The sequence below is a fragment of the Chelonia mydas genome, chromosome 11 (assembly GCF_015237465.2).
Source record: "Chelonia mydas isolate rCheMyd1 chromosome 11, rCheMyd1.pri.v2, whole genome shotgun sequence".
Lineage (NCBI taxonomy): Eukaryota > Metazoa > Chordata > Testudines > Cheloniidae > Chelonia > Chelonia mydas.
Window position 1 is genome coordinate 71663866 of NC_051251.2, and position 23246 is coordinate 71687111.

Below are 23246 nucleotides of genomic sequence, written 5' to 3' on the forward strand. Positions count from 1 at the left end.
GAAGTCCTCTGAGGCAAGCACTCTCTCACTGTGTTTGTACAGTGTCTAGCACTACAGTGATCTGATGTTTCAAGTCAAATCCAGTGGACAAATTTCTTTACAAGTCTTCACCCATACACAGGTATTTGCCTTGCTCCAATTGAAGCCTATGATAAAATTACACTGGTAATGTTTAAAGGAAAAAAAATCAACCCCTCATCACGTGTGGAATGGTGTGGCTACAGGATCAGGGCTCTAATGACACAAAGGACAAGAAGTGAAAGTTGAACTTCACTGTGGTTGTTTATAATAAATAACAAGAGCAGACATCAAGGAAGGGAATCACAGAAGTGCTAAGACCCAAAACCATTTATTGAAATAAAAAGAATGTAACGTTAATGCAAAACCAAGACTGATCACACAGAAAGGATGTTATTTTATGTTAGGTTTCTGACAACAGGTGGCCATAAAAAACGGTTACTTTCTCATAACTGTTGTTCTTCGAGATGTGTTGTTCAAGTCCATTCCACATTAGGTGTGCGTGTGCCGCGTGCATGAGCATCGGAAACTTTTTCCCTTAGCGACTCCCGTTGGGCCGGCGGGGCCCCCGAGTGGCGTCACTGCGCAGTGCACATATACCCCTACCAGCCTGACCCCCTCCAGTTCCTTCTTGCTGGCGACTCCGACAGAGGGGTAGGAGGGTGGGTGGTGGAATGGACATGAACAACACATCTCGAAGAACAACAGTTACGAGAAAGCAAGTAACCGTTTTTTTCTTCTTCGAGTGCTTGTTCACGTCCGTTCCACATTAGGTGAATCACAAGCTTACCTCTGGAGGAGGGTAGGCGTCATGGAACAACTGCTTGGAGGACCGCTCTGCCAACCACCGCGTCCTCTCTGATCTGCTGGTTGACCAGTGGGTCGTGAAGGTGTGCACCGAGAACTAGGTGGCTGCTCTGCAGATCTCCTGGATTGGGACCTGTGCCAGGAACACTGTGGAAGTCACTTGCACTCTGGTTGAGTGGGCCATGACCGCCGGGGCCGGAACACCTGCGAGCTCATAGCATGCCCGGATGCAGCTTGTAATCCAAAACGAAATCCGCTGCGCTGACACTGGGAGGCCTTTCATTCTCTCGGCTACAGCCACAAACAGCTGCGTGGATTTGCGAAAGGGCTTGGTGCGCTCCAAATAGAATGCCAGCGCTCGACGCACATCCAGGGTGTGCAAGCTGTGGTGACTCGGGTCCGTATGGGGTTTTGGGAAGAACACCGGCAGACAAATGTCCTGGCCCAAATGGAACTGGGAGACCACCTTAGGGAGGAACTTGGGGTGTGGCCGGAGCTGCACCTTGTCCTTGTGAAATACTGTATACAGTGGCTCAGAGGTGAGGGACACCCTTCTGGCCGAGGTAATGGCAACCAGAAATGCCACCTTCCAGGAAAGGTGGAGGAGAGAACAAGAAGCAAGGGCCTTGAAAGGGGGTCCCATGAGTTTAGAGAGGACCAGGTTAAGGTTCCATGGAGGGACTGGGAGGGGGGGCGGGAGTATGGAAACACCCTCTCCAACCCTTTAAGGAACTGTCCCACCATTGGGTGGGAAAACACCGAGTCCCCCAAGTACCCCGGATGGAAGGCAGAGATGGCCGCCAGGTGTACTCTGAGTGAGGACGGGGCTAGCCCTTGCTGCTTGAAGTGCAGGAGGTACTCCAGGATGGCCTGCACTAGGCCTGGCATGGCCGCATCTGTCATGGTTCACACCAACATGAGAACCTTTTCCACTTGGCGATATAGGTCGCCCTGGTAGAGGGCTTTCTACTGCCAAGCAGAATCTGCTGCTGGAAGGGAGCACTGGCTCTCCAGGGTGTTTAGCCACAGAGCTTCCACGCCATCAGGTACAGTGACTGTAGGCTGGAGTGGAGAAGCCACCCGCCGTCCTGCGTAATGAGGTCCTGGTGTAGAGGCAGGACTATTAGGGCCTCCACCGACAGCTCTAGGAGCGATGTGTACCAGTGCTGGTGGGTCCAGGCTGGGGCAATGAGCATCACCGCCGCCTTGTCCCTGCGCACCTTGAGTAGGGCCTTGTGCACCAAGGGGAGCGGGGGGAAGGCATACATCAAGTCCCCTCTCCACGGGATAGCAAACGCGTCTGCAAGTGAGCCCAGGCTGCGGCCCTGGAACAAACAGAACTGTGAGCACTGGGCGTTGGCCCTGGTGGCAAACAGGTCTACCCGGGGAAACCCCCACCTGTGGAAGAGCGAAAGCATGACTTCCGCCCTGAGCATCCACTCGTGCATGCGGTACGACCTGCTGAGGGAGTCCACCAGCTTGTTTTGTACCCCTGGGAGATACGATGCCTCGAGGTGAATTGCATGGGATATGCAAAGGTTGCAGACGAGGAGAACCTCACGACAGAGTGGCGAGGAATGAGCCCCACCCTGTTTGTTTATATAAAACATGGCTGTAGTGTTGTCTGTCAGAACTATCATGCTGTGACCACTCAGAGTGGCGTGAAAGGTCTGGCAGGTGAGATGAATCAACCTGAGCTCCTTCACATTGATATGGAGTGACCGCTTTGCTCCGGACCACAACACCTGCATCATGAGGTCCCCCAGGTGGGTTCTGCATCCGTGGTCTGACGCGTCCATCACCAGCACCAGGTCTGGTTGTGGGGCGGCAAAGGGGATGCTTTTGCAAACCACAGGCTGGGACTGCCACCACAGCAGGGAGTCCAGTACGTCCCTTGGGGCTGTCACTACCAAGTCCAGGGGGTCCCTGCCTGGGCGGTACACCCGAGCGAGCCACATCTGCAGAGTCCTGAGTCTCAGTCTGGCATGCCTGACCACGTGCATGCATGCCACCATGTAAGCCAGCAGCCTCAGGCAGCACCTGGCCGTTGTCATTGGAAACTGGTGCAGGGAGGCCATCGCTTGCTGGAAAGCCTGGAATTGGGATACTGGAAGGCTTGCCCTGGCCTGCACCGTGTCCAGGACCACCCCTATGAATTCCACTTTCTGCATGGGTATGAGCATGGACTTGGGGACGTTGACCAGGAGCCCCAGCTTGTGGAACAATTTCAGGGCCACCTCCACATGGCCTCGCACTTCCACCTCGGATCGGCCCGCCAGGAGCCAGTCGTCGAGGTACTGGTACACCCAGATTCTCTGCCTCCATAAGAAGGCTGCCACCACCGCCATGCACTTCGTGAACACTCGTGGGGCCGTGGCTAGACCGAACAGGAGAACCGCAAACTGGTAATGTTCTTGGCCCACGGTGAAGTGTAGGAACCGCCGATGTGCTGGGTGGATGGCGATATGAAAGTACGCATCCTTCATGTCAAGGGCAGCATACCAGGGAAGGGATGATGGTGCCCAGAGAGACCATGCGGAACCGGGCCTTGACCAGGAACTTGTTGAGCCTGCGCAGGCCTAGGATGCGGAGAAGGCCCCCTTTGGCCTTGGGGAATGAGGAAGTACCGGGAGTAGAATCCCTTCCCCCTTAGGCTGTGTGGCACCGCCTCTACCGCCCCCGCCTCTAGCAGCGAGCGGACTTCCTTCTCTAGGAGATGCTTGTGAGAGGGGTTCCTGAAGAGGGATGGGGAAGGCGGATGGGAGGAGGGGGGAGGGAGGCAAACTGCATCGAGTACCCGTTCTGCGCCATGCGTAAGACCCAACGGTCTGATGTAATGGTGAACCATGTATGGGAGAAACGGACAGGCGGTTCAAGCATTGGCCTGTTAAACCCAGGGTTGTGAGTTCAATCCTTGAGGGGGCCATTTAGGGATCTGGGGCAAAAAAAGTGGGGATTGGTCCTGCTTTGAGCAGGGGGTTGGGCTAGATGTTCTCCTGAGAGCCCTTCTGACTCTGATAGTCTATGATTCTATGTCTGGTCTGGTACACTGTCCTTGAGGGCACCTTCAAACGCCTGGCTTAGTGCCCAGCTGGGGTTTGTGCTGGCCTTGGTTCTGGCCCGGCACATTATTGTTACTGTGTTGCACCATCTCCTGTTATCCCTGCCTCGCTTACGGTAAGGCTCATGCCTATGGTGAGCCTGGTACTGGCGTTGAGGGGGAGGCTGCAGCTAAAAGGGCTTCCTCTGGGTTGCCAGGGCGTGCTTACCCAGTGACTTAAGCATAGCTCGTGAGTCCTTAAGGCTGTGCAGCCTCGTGTCTGTCTGGTTCGAGAAGAGCCCGGACCCCTCGAAGGGGAGGTCCTGGAGTGTATTCTGGACCTCGGGCAGCAGGCCTGACTCCTGGAGCCACAGTGAGCACCCCATGACCACCCCTGACGTGACTGTTCTAGCCACCGAGTCAGCCGAATCCAAGGAGGCCTGGAGAGAGGTCTTGGCTACTGCCTTGCCCTCGTCCGCCAGGGACGTGAACTCCTGTTGGGAACTTTGTGGGAGGTTGTCCTTAAACTTCCCCACTGCTGCCCAGTAGTTGAAATTGTGCCGGTTGAGGATGGCCTGCTGGTTCGCAATCCTCAACTGAAGGCCCCCAGATAAGTACACCTTTCTGCCAAAAAGGTCCAGGCATTTTGCGTCCTTGGCCTTAGGGTCCGGGGCCTGCTGTCCATGGCTCTCCCTTTCGTTTACCGATGAGACCACTAGGGAGCATGGACTTGGGTGGCAGAACAGGAACTCATAGCCCTTAGATGGGGCAAAGTATTTACACTCCACTCCTGTAGCCGTTGGAGCGCTGGAGGCTGGGGTCTGCTATATGGTCTTATACTTGGACTGAATGATCTTAATGAGCAGGAGCATTATTCTGGATGGACCTTCGGGGCTCAAAATGTCCACCATGGGGTCCTCCTGCTCAACCGTCTCCTCAGCCTGCAACCCCAAGTTCTGGGTGACCCTGCGCAGCAACTCCTGGTGGGCTCTATGGTCTATCGGTGGAGGACTGGACATATCTGTACCCACCACCGCCTCATCCGGGGATGACGAGGAGGTTAGCTGCTGCTCGACCCCCTCTGGTTGGTCCTCCTGCTCCCCTTCTCCTGTGGGAGGGGCCTCCGGCTCAGGCGGGGGCGGGAGTCCATGGGACGGCACCAGACTCGGTGCTGGTCTCTCCGGTTTATCCTGGGGGGATGCTGGGGGCCTCGATACTGTAGCCTCCGGCACTGTCTGGCGTTGGTACGGGCACCGGGACTGCTGCACCAAGTAACTTGCCCTGGACGGGGCCCCTTGGTGCTCCTGATAGGCCCGAGCGTCCAGAAGGGCCAATGGCCTGGGTTGCCAGCCCACCTGAGGGTCCCTGCTGTCCAGGGCCCGGTGCGGGTACCTATAGCGGCCGGTGTTGGTGCCGGACTATGGCGACGCCGATTGCGAAGGCCACGGTGGTGCCAACGATCTGCTCCGGCAGGAGAACGAGCGGCTCCTGGCTGAGCGGGAGCAATATCGGTATCCCCAGGACCAGGACCAGGATCTGGACCAGGACTGGTGCTGGCGTTCCGTGGACCAGGACTGTCTGTGAGAGTCCTCTGGCGAGGGCCATCTCAACTCCTCCCAGGGCCGGTTTCTGGGTGGTGCCAGAGAGCGGTGTGCCCTTTCCGGTACTTCCTTGCGCCGACCCACTCCCGGTGCCGCGACCTCCTTCTGGACCGCTGGCAACTGTGAGTCCGCGGAGTCAGAGCTCGACCGGGGCCAACTCCGGGAGCGGTGCTGGGACGGTGTCCTCGAGCGGCACATCATTGCCGGCTTACCCCTCGACGGCACCCGAGGCATGGGTGCTGGAGGGTTCTCCCCATACGGGAGGGGGCTCGCCGCCGACAGCTTGATAAGGTCCTTTGCAGCCTCAAAGGTGCCCAGCGTGGAGGGCTGATCTGTTATGCCCTTGAGCCCATTGTCCGCACTGAGCTCACTTAGGTCTGGGCTCGGTGGGGCTTGTGCTGCCGGGACCGCTGGTGTCGGCGCCGGTACTGCGACCTTCTTGCTTTTATCAATGTTCGGGGCCTTGGGAAGCACCAGCCTCCTGTGACGGGAACGACTGTGCCTTCCTTTCGGCTGCACCGGGGAGGCCGAGCGGTGCTAAGGCCTAGTCTGGCACTCTGGGGCTGACAGTTTACGTGCTTAGCAGGTGCCGGGTCTCCCAACGGTTCCAGGGCACTACACACCAAGGAAGCCTGAGCTGGTGTTGGGCGCTCTGGGCCCAGTGGCTGCAATGCAGCCTCCATCAACAGCTGCTTTAAACGAAAGTCTTCTTTCCTTCCTTCTTGGCTTAAATGCCTACACCATTCAGTTTGATGTCCATCCCCCAGGCAACGTAGACACAAGTCATGGGGGTCACTAACTGGCATAGGTTTGCGGCATGTGGCGCAAGCCTTGAAGCTGTGGGCCTGCGGCATGCCCTGCGGCCTGGGGTGGGTGCTGGAAGCCTCCAAGCACCTGATCACGCGGTGTGCACACACCTAATGTGGAATGAACGTGAACAAGCACTCGAAGAAGAATTTCTAATCCTTTGAATACTCTATTTTTCTCATTCCAAAGGATGTTACTTGAATACCTTGGGAAGATATGTTTTTCTCTGCTGGAGTAGCATAAAAATATATCTGTTGGCTCACATTATATACATATGTATGGGTTGTACTTCTTTTGTGGGAAAATATCACTATGTCAAGCATTTAAAATTAAGTATCATTATACTTATTTTCTTTATCATATTGCAAACTTCTCTGTACAGTAATCTGACTCTTCCTCTGAACTAGTCAAGTCCTCTACTTATTTGCAATCTTTTTAGGCACAGATACAACATATGGCTTATATGCCAGTCTGCTCCTAATTTTTTATAGTTAAGTACCTACACATGAGCTCCTGTGGCTTTGAATAATCTTGGTGGTTTAGATCCACTTTCAGACAGAATACATGCTAGGTACTCTGAGAGTCAAAACCAACTAATTTGGGCATATCATACAGAAGACAACAAAATGACAATCAGTGATATTTACTACAATACCTAACGCTCTAATCTGTGGAATCAATTAATGATAACGTCTCTTATGGATGTTGAAGTCTGGCTGTGAAAGGACCCATGTAATATGAGAATATAGGCCAGTTGTTTGCAGACTTAGTGGAATGTGACTTTAGAGCGATGTTTGGAAAAGCAGCAGCTCACGTATTCATTCACGACAGTAACTTGCTGATGAACGCAATTGTTTCATGGTCAACCATGTCATTAGGGAAATTTGGCTTTTTTTTGGAAAAGCAAACTGTAACAAATCAAAAAGCTTTGGCAAACCCAGCAGGAAGAGATTAATTACAATCTGTGCACAGTTAGTGAAATTCTACATCTTTTGCCTTTTTTACAGTGGTGCGGCTTCACCAAAACAATATCCACACTGTTGAACTTCTGAGCTCAACGACAGAAACAAAAATGTCCTAAATTGTAGAGACCGGTAAAATGTGTTTAAACCCCCCCGCAACCCAACAATCTTAAGTAACAGTAGAACTAAAAATGAGTGTAGTGCAATAGAGAACTCTTTTCATCAAAGTGCAAGATTTGTTATGTCAATGTCACATCTTCAACAGGGTAGTCTTTGTTGATGTTAAAATGTAGTTCTGTATTCAATTTAAAAGACTGCTACAAAAGCAAGATATGAGGCTAGATCAAGATATTTCCAAGCTGATTTTCCTTTGTAGCTGGATGTCTCTGCCTTTCTGCAATCAATACCCCTACCAGGGAAACATGAAAGGAAAACAGATAGGGCCCTGACATTTGGAAACTCTCAACTGATGAAGCAAAGAACACAAAAAACTCTCAGCCATTCCAAGATAATCGGACAAATGAGACTTTGTGTACATAGCTCAAGCCCGGGCTATTTTTATAAATGCATTACAGAGGGGTTGTGAAGAATTAAAAGTTGTTTCCCTACTAGACATTTGTAGATGGAACATTAGTGCTCAGATCGGTAATATCTTTGTGAAAATTAAACTCTACCATGTGAAGTTCCTTCTCACTCAGGGCCAAGCCCTGTCTGTCAAAATCACTATCATGTGAGGTTGATAAAAACAATAAAAGGAAAGACGAGACAAAAATAGCCAGAAAAAAAATGGCTGCTTGTTTTCCATAACTTAAAACACAACCATTTCTCCATATGGTCTGAATAATCCTGGTTTGGCCAATCTAATCGCCCACTCTTAAAGATAAAAGCCACTGCTGGAGGGATTAGAATGATTTGGAAGCAGTTCTGTGCAGGAATGCAGCTCATCTGAGGAAGCAGGGTTTCTGATGGGCAGGAGACAGTCTCTGGGGTATCCCACATTAGCGTTGGTCAAAACACAATCATTTTCGGGCTGAGGGAGGACAGAGAGAAAACGTTAGGGGTTCTGGAGGATTTAATGTTTCAAACACTGAAGGTAAAGATGTAAACTTTACTGATAGGAAGGATGGGCCAGTGGGGAAAGTGTCATCTGGGACCTGGGAGAGACAGATTCAATTTCTAAAAGATCTGCTCTAGAGGTTATTTTGGGGCAGTTCTCTGCCCTGGGCTATCTAGAAGGTCAGACGAGATGGTCACAATTGTCCCTTCTGGCCTTGGAATCTATGAATCAATGAATCTAGGAATTCCTTGGTTTGCCACAGACTTCTTGTGTGACCTGGGGTAAGTCATTTCCTGTCCCTGTGCCTCACTGGGGTGCAACAAGGAGAATCCATTCTTGGCCCCAGTCCTGGCCCATCTTGGCTTCTCTCTCACCAAGGGCCAGTCCTTGAAGATCGGAAAGAAGCATAAGATGGAGCCACAGCCCAGGACGGGTCAAAATGCCATTTGCTGGCCTAACCACCTCTCCACCACTCATGTAGGGGAGGGGCTCTGCCCCACACCACCCAGCTCTAGTTACTGCTTCTCCATTGGCAGAGTTGTGCCCTACCCTTGCCCACTGCTGGGGCAGGGGAGGGAGCTGTTCAGAACCTGATTGGCTCTCAGCTCCCAAATGGCTCACCAATGGGGAGGCAGTGAGTGGAGCTGGGTGGTAAGAGGCAGAGTGGAGCCTGGGTTGATGGGGAAGCAGCACAGCAGCTCTACTAAAAGGCTGCATCCCTGGTTCAATCTTACAAATTGGTTTCTGGGGCTGCGACCCCTCCCCGCCGTGATCCTTGTCACTTTAAGCACTGTGCCTGGTGCTCAGGTTTGTGCCCCAGAGGCAGAGATAGATTGGGTGGGGGCTGAGCCCCCTCTAACCCGAGCCATCTCTGCACCGCTTCCCAGAACCCCAGGCTGCCATCTCCTCCCGCTGCCTCCCCCATCTCCTCCTCTACCGGGCTCGCTCCAGAAAAGGGGGGGGTTCGGTAAAGACATACCCCTCTTTAGGACATTTCTGGTTGCACCCCGATCTGTACAAGGAGGATAACAGCCTCACGGGGGTGGGGGTGAGGCTACATACAGTACGAAGGACACTTCTGCACAGCATCTCCCTCTCCAAACTGTCTTGTGCCCCACTCAGTTGCAGCCGAAGAGCTGCAGCACAGGCTGACTACAGGAGAGGAAGGTGGGCAGGGGGCTTGCCTGGGACATGGGAGACCCGGCTTTACTCCCTGCTCTCCCTAGGCTTGCGGTGTGACCCTGCGGAAGCCATTTTACTCTCTCTGTGCTTCAGTTTGTAAAACAGGGATAACAGCGTTGCCTTGCCTTACGGGGGCACATGAGGTGACTTACACATAAGAGCGTGAAGCGCTCAGATACTACATGTGAGTAGCACTGACAGATAACTGGCCTATAGAAGGCTTTGTTCTAAAGGCACTCTGACATCTTTGCTGCAAAAATCAATCCCTCACCTTTGTTTTGCAAGAGCAATAACAATGGGCATATTGCAACAGTCACTCTTTCGGCATTTCTGTCCATAAATACAGAGGTGAGGATTTTGCCACACACTGCGTGCCATGATCCCTATGGAAGTCTGAGCCAGGGATGTTCACCTGTTAAAGACAGGAATCCATGCAGCATGTTCTCCATTCTTTTGTTCTTTAATTCATCATAGGAGAAAGGGTTAACAAAGGCCCATTTTTCACCACAATTCACTAGGACACTCTGGCAGGCTAACTTAATGTGTGTGTATTGGCAGACTAAAGGAGAAGCCTAGAGTTTCAGAAAGGGCTAGTGATTTCAGGTGCCCATCTTGAGACTCCTTAAAGGGGCCCAACAGTTAGACACTGCTGAACTCCCACCCTCTGAACAGTGCGCCCCTTTCAGGTACCTCTGGTGGGACATCTGAAACATGAGACACCTCACCCCACTAGTCACTTTTCAAAAGGCTTGGCCAATGGGGCAGGTCCTCCTCTGATGTCTGCTTGACGTTGGTGTAAGTCAACGGACTCCAGGGGAGTTGCTCCTGATTCACAATGGTGTAAATGGGAGGAGAGTTAGTCCCCGAATTAATAAAATCGGCACTAGATGAGGCACTGAAACATGTAACAGATTCAGGAAATCTTTAGCTCAATGTAAAAGAGCTGCTTACCTTATGGATATTATCCTGGCATAATAATGACGTGTGTGTGCTGTAGGAGTGCATGGAGGCATCCCGGTGTCCATGGATATTCACAAAGTGTTCCAAGGCTGAATTTGGACACAGGTACTGGGACACTGAAGGAACAGGGGTCAGCTGCTTTGGAGAAATGACCTGATATGAGGAAGGGGGGAGAAAACCCGAACACAGAGTCATCTCTTCTTGGGATGCTTCTCTACCTCTATCTCCTATCTCCATGTTGGACAGCCTGTTCAGGTAAAAATGAATGGTGGACACTCCCGTGTTTGGCATCTGAGATGGGCGGAGCTGGGAGCTCAGCTCCTGCTCGACACCATAGATATTGGTCTGTGCTGGGAGGCCCCTGGGTGGCTGATTTGCAGGCCTGTAGCTATAGCCCTGCCACGTGTTATTCCCTAGGGTTGGTTGGTTGGAGGAGGCATGGCTGCACAGGCCGTTCACTAACAAGTGCTGGTTGGGTTTTTGTTTCAGCTGTGGCTCTGTGCGCGCCTGGATCTGGTTTTGTTGGATGCAAGGCTGGCTTTGCTGCAGGAATGGTTGATGCTGCCCATGTTGCTGATGTCTGTAAGGGATTTCTATGGGTTGATGGAGATGGTTTGATCCATGAGGTCTGACCCATTGTGGACTCTGCTGCTGATTACCAAGAGGTGACCGTACAAACTGAGACAGCCCGAGCTCAGCTGTTCCTGCTGGTGGCCTCCACTGCAGACTGCTAGACTGCTGCTTATCCTCAGCCTGCTTCATCAGCAGGGGCATTGGCGGACTGAGAACTGAGGGCAACAGCTGCTCCCATGGCTGGCTGCTCTGCTGGTTTTGGGTCACAATGTGCTGCTGCATTTGCTGAGGAAGATGCAAGATCAGCGATTGCTGGTTTTGTGGCAGGGACTGGTGTGAGCACTGGGATCCTTTCTCTGGCATCTGAGATGGATACACCACTGCATCTTTGCTTGGATTCTGGCCTGGGTCTGATGAGGAACAGGCCTGCTGCTCCCCAGTGGGCTCATCCTCACATTTGTTTACAAGTGAGCCATGAATATAGGAGAGGATTTCATTGTTTGTTAATAGATCGTTCAGAGAAGGAATATAATCCAGGTCCGTTTCTACCCTCACCATCCTTTCATCCAACAGCAAGAGCTCCAGATCCTCAGCATTCAGCCCCATACCCTCCAAAGCATTAAACAGCTCGCTATTTGAACAGTTTTCATCACTGCTAATCGAGAAAGAATCCAGCGTGGTCAACAGTGGGTCCCCTTGCCTCAAGTCAGCCAGCTCCTGCTTGGGACTATTTTCCCCAAAGGACAATGGATTAGCAACTGCATTCCAGTTGTCTCCTCCAGTCCCAAATAAACCAGATTCTCCCAGGTGGCTGAAGAGATTGCTGCTGAAGGAATGTTTGGGAGTAGAAGCTGGATGGGAGACATAAACAGCCTCATCTTGCCTCATCATGGCTCCCAGAAGAGAGTTTGGGTCTACATTGTCCTTCTGAGACCTTCCCCCTTTACCGTGAGAATTCTTTTTGGATCTGTTGTTTTTCCCTTTGCTGTTGAAAGGGTCAGGGAAGCCAGGAAGTGGGTAGGGTGTTTGATATAATAGTGCCTCTCCTGTAGCAAAGGTAAAAGGAAGATGCATAGAACGTTTCCGAAGGTGCTCCCCTCCTTCTTCATCTCTGCACAGAACAAAGACAAGATTGGTTACGGACACATACCCACAAGGAGACCTAGAATGACTCACCACAGAGGTTAATATCGCCTTGCTGATTCCCCCTAGTGCTCACATAGTCAACACTGGTATCAAAGATCTTTTTTGGAAGCTTGCACCTTCTATGTGGGGTGAGGGAGGGGAACTGAGTCAAGTGACCTCAGTGCACAGAAGGTAAAGGAGATATTAAATAGTCTGAAGTCTTCCTCACATACAACCCTTTCAGAAGGCTGCACTCGTACAAAACTGGATTTTAACATTGCTAAGAGAAAGGAATGTAGTTCAAAATCAACTTTCCATTAAACACACACCAGCGCCCCATTGCTGATAGTTATGTTGCAAAGAGTAACAAAATCCAGCCTGCCAAAGTTCTCCATCACTGCCTCCTCCAAAGTTTCTTCTTCTGAAGCAGCTGGTGCTGGCCACTGTCGGAGACAGAATACTGGACTAGATGGACCATTGGTCTGACCCAGTCAGGCCATTCCTATGCTCCTGGAAAACCTTGATTTTAATTTTGGAATCTGATGCAGAACTAACATAGGGTTCTTAAAACAGGGGAGTTGTGTAGGGTTCTCTGGTGCATGTACAAAGTCAAGTAGCTTCACCGGGTTCATATTGCATCCTGGACAAAACAGAAACAGAAACTTTGGACAGAATGAAGAATGACACTAACCAAGACTTGAAAAAACCCCCAATAGCATTTATCAGCTGTTTTGTGTGCAGGTAAGGTCTCGCTGAGGGATATTCCCAGATGGTAGAGGGATGTTCTAGGCTAGGGATTGTGCATCAACAGCAAGCTCACATATGCCCAGCTGATGATATAAGTGATATCCGGGTATCTGTCACAATCTTGTGCTATTGAAGTCAATGGGAGTTTTGCCAGGGAGTTCACTGATGTGGGTTCAAGCATATACCTCCCTAAAATGCAGCCCGTGATCAAAGCAAAGTTTGAGGGAAAACCCTCTGAAGTTGTGTTTGTGGTGTTTTCATGACTGCTGAAGGGGAGATAGGGGGTGCAGGGAGACGTCCTCACTCCTGCAGGTAGTTCCCATGCATGGGAGAAATTCCAGTGAAGTTGGAGACCACACACAAGCGTCAGGACTATTTGCAGGAGAAAAGGTTTCCAGGATCAGCCGCAGAGAGTATCGTTGGCTTGTCTTAATAACTGGCCTGTTGCATAATGCGGCTCAAGTGCGCCACATTGTGCGGAACATCCTGCATCTAGCCCCAATGTTTAAGGCTCTCCCACAGCCCCATGCTACCATCACAAAGTATCAGTTCAGCTGCTTGGCAAGTTTTCCTGGTTGTGAGCTGCATGGCTTGGTGCTTGACAACACCATGTCTTACACTCCTCCAGGTGTCTGTGCTGCCCCTGGGCCAAGGAAGGGGCAGCGAAGTAATTGCATCACACCTCTGAGCTGCTCCCAAGTCACCTACTTCCCCAAGCAGCTGGGCCTGGAGCTGCCTGTGCTGGAGCTGGGCTGGCCAGCCTTTTCCAGGGGCTCGCACTGCAGGCTCACCCAGGGGGAGGTGCATTTCCAGCACAGCTTTGGGGAAACCATCCACAGCAGCAAGGAGGTAGCATGCAGGCAGATTTGCTCCACTGGGGAGGTGATTCCCCTGTCTGAGTTCTTCCCTGCAGCAAGGGGTAAAGCCCCATGCAGTTCCCTGCATGGAGCCACCCATGCCCCTTTTCTGTGAGCTGCTGTGATGGGGTGACTGTCCGACACTGGACTGTTAGGGATTAATCAGATGGCTGCATGAAAAGCAGCCAATAAGAAAGGGGTTGCGAGGAGCAGCCAATCAGGGTTGGGCAGGCCCATATGAGAAGAGCTGCAGGGCAGAGCAAGTTCAGAAGCTGATTGGAGCTTGATGAGAGAAGATCGGGCTCCTGACCAGGCAGAAGGGAACTAGTATCCTGGACAGAGCAGGGTGGAGCTAAAGATGGTGCCTGGTTGGCTGCAGGATTCACAGGCTGGGGCCCTGAGGCAAGGTTGAAGAGGGTGCTGGGGGCCGCAGGGAAGTGGCCCAGGGAAATGAATGGAGGAGTCAGAGGGGATGTAGCAAGTGGTGGCCATCTACAGGGTCCCTGAGCTGGGACCTGGAGTAGTGAGCGGGCCAGGGTCCCCCCACCTGCCACAGAGGAAGTGGCCAGACAGCTGGTTTCAGTTGCCACTGAGGGAAGTGGCCGGACAGCAGACTGCAATTCCCCCGGAAAGGGGGAAAATAGAGCATGACATGGCTGGAGGGTGATGGCGTGAAGAGGACGCCATGGTTCTGGGAGTGACGTGGGTCCTAGAGCAAAGTGATGGTGGTGTGATGCTGCCAGAAGAGGGTGCACTGGCTAGCAGAACTAATCCCTGGGACAGGCAGCAGGAGGCGCTGTGAGCGAACACCGTCACAGCTGCAAACTTGGATCTTGAAAGCTGGAGTTGCAACGCCCCTCCCCCGGGTCGGGTCAGCTAACTCCACAGTTCAGAGCGTAATCCTAAAGGACGGGTTAACCCTAAGATTATTTATTGTTTTATTGCATTATTTTAAGTGTCTTTAACATTTTGCTTTAGCAAAACCTGTGACATTCCTGGTTAAAGGTAGAACAGCTATCACTGAAGACCAGCCTCTAAAAGACACAAGCTTTCATAATTCCCACCTTAGCATCTGCAGTTTGCTTGTAGTACACAGGATCATGTTGTATGTCCGTATAAGAAGTTTCTGGTTATTTGCATGAGTGTATTTTTTTTTTTTTAAACAAAAATCATGTGTTCAATAAAAAGGTGTGATGTTCCTCATTCCAGTGTGTGAGGGTTGAGAAAGATGCAGGGGTATGCGATCATCTCTTGCCATAAGTAAGCGGCCAGAGAAGGGATGAGGTAGCCCTAGCGAAGGCCAGAGGGGACTGTGGAATTTCAGAGCCCAGGCTTACAATGGCCCGATTCTGCTCCAACACGGCAGTAAACCACAAGCTCCCCACTCTAGCCAGTATACCAATGTAAGGTGGTGTGAAATCAGAATCAAACCCAGAATATTTTCTCATTCTTTAGAATAATACAGTGGTTTTTGTCCCTGGATGCCATCCCAAGCAATGGGTGAGTTTCAAAGTATTTGTATATTTCATGGCCTAGTGGCTCATGCTCGGGACTGGAATTTAGGAGAGCTGGTTTCTATTCCTGGTTCTGCTGGGTGACATTGGGCAAGTCACCTCACTGCTCTATGCCTCGGTTTCCCTATCTGTAAAGTGGAGATAATGATAGTGCCTTTTGTAAAGCACTTTGAGATCTACTGATGAAGAGTGCTAGATAAGAGCAAGTTTCAGAGTAACAGCCATGTTAGTCTGTATTTGCAAAAAGAAAAGGAGTACTTGTGGCACCTTAGAAACTAACCAATTTATTTGAGCATAAGCTTTCGTGAGCTACAGCTCACTTCATCGGATGCATACTGTGTGTATAAAATGTCTTCTGTACTTTCCACAGTATGCATCCGATGAAGTGAGCTGTAGCTCACGAAAGCTTATGCTCAAATAAATTGGTTAGTCTCTAAGGTGCCACAAGTACTCCTTTTCTTTTTGCAGATAAGAGCAAGGCATTATTATTACATTGTTTTCATTATAGTCAGTGCCCAGTTGGGATCCATGCTGCTCCTTCTGAGAGAAGCAACAAGCAAGACAGCGTACTAGGAAGATGAAGCAAGTGACCTACCCTACTCTGACTGTCAGAGCTTCCTTACTAAATGAAACTAAGAGACTGACAGCCTCTGGAACCCAGGAGAGGTTAGACCCACTCCAGGCCTGTACTCCGGCACTTACACAAGCGGCCTTTGCGTGGCAATGATGTAATCGGGTTTGCCATTCTTGTAGACGAGTCTAGCATTGGCCTGGACCCACTTCCAGCGATTTTCTTTTGTCAGGAGACGGAACACAGTCAGGCCGCTCTCGCCCGTTTTCATCACTGGAAAAGAGATGCCAAGACAATGCAGTGAGCGACACCCGATCTGCAGAGATGGATCCAGGGATGCAGAGCCTTGGTGTCACAAGGTACCGCGATTTCTGCAAGACCGAAGCGCCCTGGAGCACATGAGCCCTTCGATACAGACTGTCCCAGCTGTGCCCATCCAATCTGGTCAAATGCCACTCAAGGACAATTCTTCATTTTTCTCATTCATGACACGTATGCTAGTAATATTTGCATATGTGTTCGTTTATTTGCTGACACTGTGGTGTTAAGTTATCTAGGAAGGGAGGGGGGGCAGAACAGTTATCCCTGTAAAGGAGTAGGGCCGATCCTCTGCTGGAGTAAATGGGCATTTCTGATTTACACCAGCTGAAGATCTGGCCCATGCTCTTTATAAAAGCCATGTTAGAAAAAAGATAGCCATTTCAGAGGTTACGTCAGACAAGACCCAGAGGTAATTTTACCCCTCCCCCCAACCCAAATTAGAATGCCCACGTGTGCGGGGCTGGGACCTGACAGCAGGGGCAGATAAGGGTCACACTAACTGTGTCTTGTTTAATGAGGCCATTTAAACAACAATTAACTCTGTATGGCTGCTTTTACAGAATCCCCTTTTTTTCTACGGCTAAACTGTGTGTGGGGTTTTTTACTTGGCTCCCTTTCTGTTACATGCAACGTGTTTTGGGTGAGATCCATCACCTGTAGCGTGAGCATGACATGTTGCACCAAGAAAGGACCACTGAAAGGGGCTCAAGTCACTTAGTGATGCTGGGTGAAATAACTGAACCAAGCTGGCTTTAGGGTCAGGAACCTGAAGCAGCAATTGTGTCCAACTTCGCTGCGATTCAGTTTGTGGATCGCCCCATAGGCTCCTAATCAGACAAACAGGAGGCAAAACCATGATCTGTCCAACAGATTCACAATCCTTAACACCAACACTAATTACTGAATGATGCATTTCTGAAGGGATGATCAGGCATTGCTTATGCCTTTACGAAAGCCAGGTTGTATTGGTTGCCCTCCCGATGTGGGACATTTGGCTGTGACCTAGAGTTCCAGCACCACTGGGCTGGGGAAATAGAGATGCTCTCCACTCCATGTGGGAGGGTGAACCCTGAGCACCAGCATATGCTGGAGCTCCTCATGCCAGATCTTACCCTACAAAGGGCTGAGCAGGTGCCAAGCACCCTCAATGCCCTTCTGAGCACCTCACAGGGTCAGGTCCTGCTGATGGGCAGAGAATGATCTGTAGAAACCCCTAACCCATCATGTGCAATGGAGAAGTTCCTGGGCCACACTGGGCCCAGCCCTGTGTCGATTCACAAGGGGACAAGGAAGGATCCAGGCACCACTCCCCTCGGCTCCTGCCCCACGAGTCAAAGAGTAACCCAGCAGTCGTGTTCGCCAGAGCCTTGGCAGCACTGCAGCACCACAGTAGCCCCAGTGCATCCCCCCTTGCAGTCTGTTTGAAAGGGAGGGTTTGCTGAAAACCTCTACAAGAAGGGAAGGCAGAGACATGGCCTGCACTCCTGGATGTTATCTCCCACCAGTTCTTTCTGGGGGATGTTCTGAGCAGCCTGTACCAAGCCCGAGTAACAGGGCTTTGCAGGTGGTGCTCCCGTGGAGATTGCTCCCATGTGACTACAGCAGCTGGCGTCAGGAATGGAATTTAAAGGGGAATCTACCTAATTTCTGTTCTCCTGAAGCCCTTAAGACTGGTTAGCCAGCCAGGGTGCCTACAGCCTTGCACAGGGATGCAGGAGGGATGGACAGGGCTAAGAGAGTTACTTGCTGTGGTGCTGCCAGGGTGATCCCTGAAAGGGCCAGGTGGAGGGGGCAGCGTCTGCAGGTGGCAGAGCATGTGCTGCTGTGGAGCCCCTGACAGGAGTTCTGGCTAAGTTAGACAGAGTCCCTCCAGCACACCAGAGCCAGACTTTTGTATAATGCACAACACAGCACAGACAGAGGCTTGTTGGCTGGACAGCTGACCCTGGCCAGCTTGTTCTAGGTCAGCATGCCCAGGGACCATTGTCATCATCTACTCTGACCCCCCCAGTATAACATAGGCCAGACAACGTCCCGCAAATAATGCCTACAGCAGATCTTTTTGATAACATTGTGGAGCCTTCTAGGGCTCTGACACTTTTCTACCATCTCCCTCCAAAGACACCTCCAGCTGTGTCTCTGGACTGTCACTCACACTGCATTCAGATTAACTATCCAAACCTGCAGATTTTTAACAGTCTTACTTCGGACGTGATTCTCAGCACAGTACAGCATATCAGCGGCGTGGATGAACTGGTACCCGGTACCACGCACCCGCAGCTCTGCCTCCGTATAGCCCAGCACGACCTTCCCCCTGGGGTAGAAGAGCAGAGCACCACGATTACAGAGAGGCCAGCGGCCTGGCCCTCAACAATCCAGCTGCTAGGGGAAAAGGCTTCTAGCAACACTCCATTCCCAGCTTATTTACAGTTCTGCAATGGAGACATCGCCTCATCCGCGGGGCAGGCGGTCAGTAAGAGCCCCCCTCACAGGATCACCCAGACCCTGGATCTGGGCACACAGGAGATAGCAGCATTGCTCCCTCCCTCCCTGGAGCGGGTGGGTGAAGAATGGCTTTCCTCTGCGCCCTGCCCTGTACTACCGCACCCATGCGCCAGAGCAGAGAGCAGGGTTACTAGGCATCCGGTTTTTGACCGGAACACCCAGTCGAAAAGAGACCCTGGTGTTTCTGGTCAGCACTGCTGACCGGGCTGTTAAAAGTCTGGTCGGTGGCACAGCAGGGCTAAGGCAGGCTCCCTGCCTGACTCCGCGCAACTCCCGGCAGCAGCAGCATGTCCCCTCTCTGGCTCCTATGAGCAGGGGTGGCCAGGGGGCTCCGCACGCTGCCCTCGCCCCAAGTGCTGGCTCCACAGCTCCCATTGCCCGGGAACCGTGACCAATGGGAGCTGCAGGGGCAGTGCCTGTGGACAGGGCAGTGCACAGAGCCACCTCGCTGTGCCTCTGCCTAGGATCCAGAGGGGGGACAAGCTGCCACTTCCAGGAGCCGCCTGAGGTAAGTGCCACCTGGAGCCTGCACCCCAAACCCCCTCCCGTGCCCCAACCCTGAGCCCCCTCCTGCCCTCTGAACCCCTCCAAAGAGAGGCCTCGCTAGGCCTCCTCAGCTACCTGTGTTACCTGGGGCAGTACCGTTAAAGTGGGAAGCTTTGTAAAGGGTGGAATGGATCCCAACAGACTAAAAAGGAGCAAGATTTCAGGAAACTGGCTGGAATTCACCCCCGTGCAGAAGGTCCCAGGAAGCCTATGCAGCATTTAACCATTTAAATTAGGGCTTTGCATGGTCCCTGTGCCCAGGGAGGGTTCCCCACACACGGATTAATTTAAAACAAAAATCTGAATTATGAGCGGCCAGAGGCTAACAGAGTACACAGCTCCTCTGGGCTGTGAAGAGTGTGACAGGGCAGAGACCAGAAGCAGGATGTTCTTCTTTTAAAGAGTAGCACAACGGGAACAAAACAGACACAGCAAGGCTAAGGAGGCCTGGAATGCCAATGGCTGTTCAAATACTGTCAATGGAAGCAAAGGCTGGCTGTAGCATTTACATAGGACAGTGGCTCTCAACCTTTCCAGACTACTGTACCCCTTTCAGGAGTCTGATTTACCTTGCATACCCCCTCTCTTAAAAACTACTTGCTTACAAAATTAGACATAAAAATACAAAAGTGTCACAGCATGCTGTTCCTGACAAAGTGCGTCCTTTCTCATTTTTACCATATAATTGTAAAATAAATTGATTGGAATATAAATATTGTACTTACATTTCAGTGTGTAGAGCAGTATAAACAAGTCATTGCCTGTATGAAATTTAGTTTGTACTGACTTCACTAGTGCTTTTTAGTGCTTTTGCCTGTTGTAAAACTAGGCAAATATCTAGATAAGTTGATGTACTCCTTGGAAGACTTCTGCATACCCCCAGGGGTACGTGGACCCCTGGTTCAGAACCACTGACACAGGACAGTTTTGATCCAGCTAGTACTTCAGTCACGAGTGACATAAATTGGGGGATAGGTCTCATCTCAAGCCAGGGTGGACGAAGGGCCAAATCACATAGACTACCTGTCTACATGTCCTCAAGTGTATTTAGGCACCTACGTCTCACTGATTTCAATGAGCACTAGACACGAAAATATCTTTGAGGATGTGGGCCATAATCCTCACACAACTGCTGATTCCTGCTTCAAGAACTTGTGCTGCAGGTCCAGGTTAGGGTGCACTGGCAGAAGTCTGCAGAGAAGCCTAGCCAGCCACTTGCTATCTGTGCCTGACTCTAACCCATGGGACCAATCTTTCACTTCCATAAGCAAGGATATTGACTACTACAGTTAGCTGAAAAATGAACTACTAGTTTTGGAAAGGTTTTGAAAATGCAAATGTTTCCACGCTGAAGGATTCTAAATGGACCTCCCTCCCTTTTTATTTAACTATTTTTTTAATTTCTCCACCCATCCAATTGTGTTTAATCAAAAATGTTACTGACCTGGTTAACAATACTTTTCATTTACCAAAAATTGTGTTCCCAGTAACTGAAAATCTTCAACAGCCATTTGGATAATTTCAATGTGGTTGATAAAGAGTACCCTGCCCCCAGAAAAACATTCTAACAATTTTTTGCAAAAAACCAAGTCACTTTCCTCCCCAAAACCCTTTTTGTTAAAAAAAAATATTTCAACTAGCTGTATTAGCCACATTTTAAAAAACAAATATATACCTTTCCTAAGTAATTAATTATTATTATTAATTTATTTCTATTTCAGTAGCTCCTCAGAGGTCCCATCATGGACCAGGACCCCCCCGTGCCAGGAGCTGCACAAACATGGAACACCACAGAAAGATGCTGAATGTAACGTGAGTCTTGCTTACAAGAGTATTTGGGGAAAATCTTGTTTAACAGCACATGCCAACATTAGTCCCAACTTCTGTACTTACTTGGCATCACATGCCAAGGGGGTGAAGTCCAGTTTGTGCTTGGTTCTGAAGATCAAGTTTTTGGTTCTGATCTCCAGGATGGAGGGGGGCTGCAAGGGAGTGGAGATGGCAAAGAGAGCCAGCTGGGGCGGCAGCAGGGACCCATCCTCAGACCTTTTATTCTGGCCGTGGAGAAATTTCAACCTGCCCTGAAGGTTTAAAGCCTTGAAAAGAAAAAAGAGGAGTCACTTCGAGAACATGAATCGGGCTGTTAACTTCAGCAATGAAAGGCCTGTTTAAAGCAAATACAGCATTTGTTAATAAGTAAATGCAAACGAACAAGACAAGCCTAGGGGAAGGAGAGAAAAGCCAATGAACACTGCATCATCGGGACTGTATGCTATTCAGAGGAGATTTTCAGAGGTGCTGCTGGAGCACAAAATCCCTTGGCACTGAGTCTGGACCCCTCTTCCCTCACGACCCTGAAAGTCTACACTGCAATTTAATAGCCCCGCAGCCTGAGTCAGCTGACCCAGGCCAGCTATGGCCGTCTTATCGCAGTGTAGCTGTACCCTGTGGCAACAATGCCATAAACCAGGTTAGACCCATGCTGTAAGGTCAGGACATAGGTAGGACCTGTTCTTGTGATCTCTATTCATGTGAGCTCACAAACAAAATTACAGTAGAGACAGTTTCAGTGGTGGCAGGACACAACCCATCCCACCCAAAACCTTACAATTTGGGAACTGAGAAGTAAAGAGGAAAGACTTACGAATTCCCTTCCCCCCTCCCGCTGCCTGCAGCATTGTGGCTAACACACTCCAGTTCTCCCATCTCCAACAAACACCCAAAAGCAATCCGTACCCCACCTTTATCAAATGTTCATCCAATGCAAAACCAGAGGGAGTAGCCATGCTGCTCGGCTGTTTCTGAGAGGTCTGAGAGGCAGGGATGGACCTCAGTTAGTTCTCTGACTGCACATTTTATTGCCCTTGAAAAGTTACTGGAAATAAATACAGGAAGTGACATCACCTGTCAGCTGGAGGGAAAAGTGCCTAGCAGGAATCTGGGTCACCACTCACTTCCATTTTGGTAACTTAACGTCTTCAACCACACGTAGGATTTCAATAATCGTTTTGTTTACAAAAATGATGGTTTTTTACTCTGTTGAGTCATTTGATTTTACTGTAGTGCCCCAATACCTATTAGGGTTTTCTTTTTAAAAAAAAATGCAGCCTGTATTTTAATGTGCTTGTTAAAATGAAATCAATTCTGAATATAAAAACCAAACCAGCACCACGTGCAATTACTCAGACTCTGTGCATGTGATTTTCGTTTTTCTCCTAGAGGCATCAGTTTAAAATACTTGGTTAATTTCATTCAAACAGCAGATTCTGTTGTGTCCTAACTTTCACTCAAATAGTTAATTTTGTTAAGTAATCCCCAAGAAGCAGTTGCGAAGCAACATCATCTGTTCCCCAAGGACAGTAACTATTATACACAGAGTGTAGCGGTGTCTAAACCCAGCAGGTCCCAGAGCCAAATGCTTATACTGCAGCTTTATAGTCCTGCAGCCTGAGACCCATGAGCCCTGGGTGTTGAGTTGTAGTGTAGACATAGCCTTAGAAAAAGGTACGATTTCAGCTCCTTGTCTCCTTTTGCCCACTTCTTGCTCTTTTTTTAGCCTTCCTTGGCAATGACAGTGTTTGTGCTGCAGCAGATTTGTTATCAAACTAAAATTTGATAGGTTTGCCTTGATGCCCATATATTCCCTTATGGCTAAAAGTAATAAATCATCATACAGACAAATACTCCTGCTGTACAACTGATACCCTAGGAGTCAGCCCATGAGGCACAGCCATGTGGCCAAAGCACCAATCTAAGCGTGTGCTAGATTTCTTGTAATAGGAGGGCAAAGGAAAGTGAGACAATGCAGTGAAAAGTCACCAAAAGAGGTGAGTTTTTTAAATCTCTTTTTAGTCCCCCTGTATCGCTTTGTTTCTAATGAATGAGCAGACAGGCTTTTGTAGAGACACAGGGAGAAATTTGCTGTCACTTTCTTACAGGGCCTGATTCCAAGACCACTGGAGGAAATCAGAAACCCTCCATTGCCTTCAATGGACTTTGAGTCAGGCCCACCTTGACTTTACTGAGCAGAACCATGCTCCTCACTGCTCCCAT

At 50.2% G+C, this 23246-nt stretch overlaps 1 protein-coding gene across 2 annotated transcripts in view; it reads right to left on the minus strand.

Moving 5' to 3' along the window:
- Positions 1-1829: 1829 nt before the first annotated feature.
- LOC102946148 (aryl hydrocarbon receptor-like) overlaps positions 1830-23246 on the minus strand; it is a 132044-nt gene continuing 110627 nt past the window's right edge. For both annotated transcript variants that reach the window (XM_037912944.2, XM_043525507.1), the window contains 5 exons: positions 21087-21289; positions 18347-18456; positions 15953-16094; positions 10426-12118; positions 1830-8265 (listed from right to left, as the gene is read on the minus strand). In XM_037912944.2, the coding sequence (XP_037768872.1) occupies positions 8110-8265; positions 10426-12118; positions 15953-16094; positions 18347-18456; positions 21087-21289 (2304 nt within the window). In that variant the 3' untranslated portion in view covers positions 1830-8109. The remainder of the gene's footprint in view (positions 8266-10425; positions 12119-15952; positions 16095-18346; positions 18457-21086; positions 21290-23246) is intronic.